Consider the following 4,086-nt stretch of genomic DNA (forward strand, 5'->3'; position numbering starts at 1 on the left):
AAAAAAAAAAAGAAAACAGAAACAGCTATGATTAGCAGTTTTTCAAGTGTTTATAAATCTTTCTCGGTAAAATATTTAATTTATTAATATAAAATGAAATGTAGAAAAAGAATATTTTTCAAGAACGCGCTCTTCTATTAAAAGTATCGTCAGCATCTCTGTCAACGTTGAATTTTATCTTTCAGCTTAAAATCGTTGCAATCTATCCCTCTAAACTCGATTTATCGCAAAATTCGCAGCAATCAAGATCGAAATAAGTTCTTAACGTACGCGACGCGCCTTCGCAGTAGCTATAATGTTCGTTACAAGCCTCCGACACTTACTTCCTGAAATGAGAAAGTGAAACAATCGATTGTTAGAAAGATATCAGGTGCCACATTGGGGAATGTTTAAAGTTAAATAAGGGACACTTACACTTCTTCGACTTCCTCCTCGCTGCTGCAAAAGAGAAAACGGAAAAAGAGTCTAGTTAGTCGGAGCGAAAACAGTAAAAATGATCATTTAAGTTTAAATGTTTGTAACAAACTGGGTGGGTCTCAAGAGTTGCTTTTGACAGTTAGGGGTTTAAAGGCCTTTGAGGTTGCTTGAAGCTCTCATTTTTTTGACGTAAATTAATTTTCGCAAGAATTGCAAATTTTTCTTCGTAATGCAATAAACTATAAATTTATCAACAAACTTGTCCAAGTACTCTGTTATCGTAATACACGTAAATAGTTATTTGAGTTTCAATTTTTATTTCGCGATTTAGAAGTAAATATTCTAAACATGCCAAGACATTTTATAAGAAAAAATATATAATTAATTTATAAATAATTTTTTATCAGCAAATATAAATTTTATGCAAGTCCATTCTCCAAAATATTACATGCTAAAGTCTAAAAATTGTTCCTTGAAATTTATGGTATTTTCTAAAACTGGGTTTTTTACATTAGTCTCAAAATAATTGTGTCTCAACATTATATAAATGTGAATAATAGATTATAATCTACAATTGATTTTAAGAGTGATCGATAAAGTTAATTATTATATACTTACGAGTATTGGTCCTCGTCGTCAGACATGTTGACGGCTATTTAAGGCGCTGCAAGACAGAAACGAGACATTCATTATTGAATTTGTAAAAGTCTTCAGTGACAAGAAATTTTTTAATAGCAGAATTATTAAACGGGATGTTCCTTCTTATATTTTAAATTTTATTTATGTTAAATTATATATTTATATAATAAATCACACATATTGTTTGTAACACATTGCACGATCCTTGTAGAGAAAAAAATGTCGTTGTGTAATTAGAATTAGCGTATACTGTAACACTGTCAAATCCTTTCGATGTCCTTGTGTAAAATCTTGATGAACATGGAATGGCAAATTCCTTGACGACCTCATTATTATTATTACAACTTTTATAAATCAATCACGAGTATAATCTAGTATCATTAGACTCAATTTTATGGACGCGTCACGATTGATTTTGCGAATTTACTTACGTTACTTGCCAATGGCACGATAAATTTAAGAAAGAAGAGATAGGAATGACAGAAGGGATGGAAAAAGTTGGGAGTCACACCGATTATAGCTTGCGTAATAAAAAAATCGGATAAACCGCTGGAAAGAAGGGAAGAAGCATTGAAGAGAGGGAGACGCGACGAGAGATTCGAATGTACAAAAATGCTCTCGCGGACAAATCTTGCGAGTGGAAAGGGAAACGAGAGGAGCCGAAGCTGAATGGCACACGCACCGACGTTCCCAAAGTAATCCGATACTTGAAAGCGAGAAAATGCCAGTTTGCTAACCCTGGCCGCAAGCTCGGCGTCGCAAGCTCTATAAGGAGCCGTCCCCTTCTTCTCCTTCGTCGCTCTAATTTTAGAGATATAACATGGTCGCTCGAGCACGTTCCATCTTCTTCTTTCCGCTTCTCTCCGTCTCTTGATCGTTTCTCGCGAGTTTTACCAAAGATCCGCGAATGCCAGAACCACGCTTCGTCAAATTACAATTTTTGTAACATTAGATCGAGAAATATTTTAGGAAACGTTGTAAAAATGTGGATGTTTATCAAGCGACATATTTTAGACGTGTGTTATTGAGATGCATTTCTGTGACACTAACTGCGACTAATTTAATGATATTTAATAATTTTATGATATTTGATAATTTGACAGTTTTATAAATTAATTATAATTACAAAAATTATATAAATTGAAATTAAAATACAAAACTGCTAGTTAAATTGAAATAGAATACGAATTTGGCTCTTATCTCAGATCATAGAAAAAGTACAATTTCCGCTATTTTAAAACGAGGTCCTGGTTTCTCTTTCGTTTACTGAAATTTCAATAATAAAGTATGCAATGTCAAAAATTAATATAGAAAAATGACTCGTGCAATCGAATTTTCAGAGAAGAAATTCGTTACGAAAATCAATAGAAAAATCTGAGAAATAAAGTTTATAAAAATTACAAATTTTAATACACATATATAATATATAATTTTTTTATATCAATCAATTTTTATAATCATTCACTTGCACGTTCGATTTGCACTAAAAATAAAAAATTTTCCACTAATGCCACGTTGGGGCAAGCGATATCGACTTTCTCTACTGGCAAGTAGATAAAATCGCGCTACGAGCAGACACATGTTGGCATATTCACCAGATTTTCACTGGTTAAGCTCTCGATAGAAAAATAACGCTCACTTTTCGTTTCGCAAACGGCACTAGAAATCCCTTACGCGAAAAAGATGAGATATTTTTACAGAGATGAAATATAATTTTATATAGTCTCCTCTTTCGATTAATCCTCTTGAAAGCAAATCACGTGACTCTCGAGAGTTTGTTTAAATATCTGCTCGTTCGTCTTGCTGCGCATAAAATTGAGCCTTATTGTTGGAACGAGGATCTCCGCCGAAATCTCTCGAGTTAACAATATGATATATATATTCGTCGATTTCACATTCACAACAATCACACCGCAGTAACACAAAGACTACGACACAACAATAATTCATATCGCGAACGTTCTCCAGAAGAAGAATGACGCCTTGAGGTGCCATGAACGGCACGATAAAACGATAGAAGATAAGAAGAGAAATAGAAATTAACGAGAACACGCAAAATGACAAAAGTTGAACTTACACTCGGGGGATGGTGTCAATGCGAGTGCGTGAACGCACGTGTGCGATGTATTCGTATGCGTGTGTAGATGGTTTTCACAAGAGGGTGACTTGACTAGCCGGATGAGAGTACTTCGTGGAGAGTGAGAGATAGTGAAAGATGGAGAGGTACGCAAGGAAAGGAGCTTGTCCCGGTGGAATGTGGAATCCGCGACAGCCTAAGCGGCTCTGGGAGGTCCAAGAAGTCGCGGCTCTGGACACGAGCAGAGTTCCGGGCAGCGTGCCCGCGCTCCGGTTGCTCTGGGAGAGAGTCCCTCTCATCCCTCTCTATTAATAGAGCGGAGATCCACGGGCCACCGAGAGCGATACGATCCTGAGCTGATACTATTTTCGTGTCTTCTATCGCCGCTGCAAATACATATATTTCGCGCTTCTACTCGCGCACGACGCGGCTCCCCTCGCCGTCGTCGACGAACGATTGCTCCAAAAGTAGGCCTGTGACGATGCACATGCCCCCACTTTTGATGACTATTGACAATGAGGAACCAGCGATACGGTCGTTTACCAGCGATTACGGTCCGTAATATTCGCTGAAATCGCTCGACTAGAGAATGATATATCAAAAATTGCGTGATTTGAATTTATCCTTATCTCTTTCTCTTGCGTGTAATTACATGCGATTGAATTCTACTAATACTCACGTGTTGGCTGCCAATTTAAAATTTAATATAAAGATTTTTGTAATACAGATAAAAGTTTTTTTTTAGGGTATAATTGCAAACACTTTTTTTTCTTAAATAAGCAATAAGATAAATATAAAAAGTTATTTTATAATGTGATATAATTTCGTACTACTCGAATTGGAAGAAATTTTTTAATTTCGTGAAAAATATTTTGATACGATTATTTTTTCATAGATGCACAATATATCCTTATAAATGCAGGAATATAATCCCCCCCCCCCCCAAAAAAAAA

General features: G+C 35.7%; 1 protein-coding gene across 11 annotated transcripts in view; it reads right to left on the minus strand.

Annotated features, from left to right (window-relative positions):
- The window catches only part of LOC115236709 (troponin T), a 13,145-nt gene extending 9,740 nt beyond the window's left edge, over positions 1-3,405 (minus strand). For 3 of the 11 annotated variants that reach the window (XM_029809327.1, XM_029809326.1, XM_029809323.1), the window contains exons 1-2: positions 3,134-3,400; positions 1,036-1,081 (exon numbers count right to left, since the gene is read on the minus strand). In XM_029809327.1, coding sequence (XP_029665187.1) covers positions 1,036-1,061 — 26 coding nt within the window. In that variant the 5' untranslated portion in view covers positions 1,062-1,081; positions 3,134-3,400. Of the gene's footprint in view, positions 1-410; positions 439-1,035; positions 1,082-1,487; positions 1,684-3,133 lie in introns of those variants that run through there. The other 8 variants (XM_029809332.1, XM_029809330.1, XM_029809333.1 and 5 more) reach the window with 7 other exon arrangements.
- Positions 3,406-4,086: the final 681 nt, after the last annotated feature.

This window comes from Formica exsecta, unplaced genomic scaffold (genome assembly GCF_003651465.1).
Source record: "Formica exsecta isolate Colony F162 unplaced genomic scaffold, ASM365146v1 scaffold26, whole genome shotgun sequence".
NCBI lineage: Eukaryota > Metazoa > Arthropoda > Insecta > Hymenoptera > Formicidae > Formica > Formica exsecta.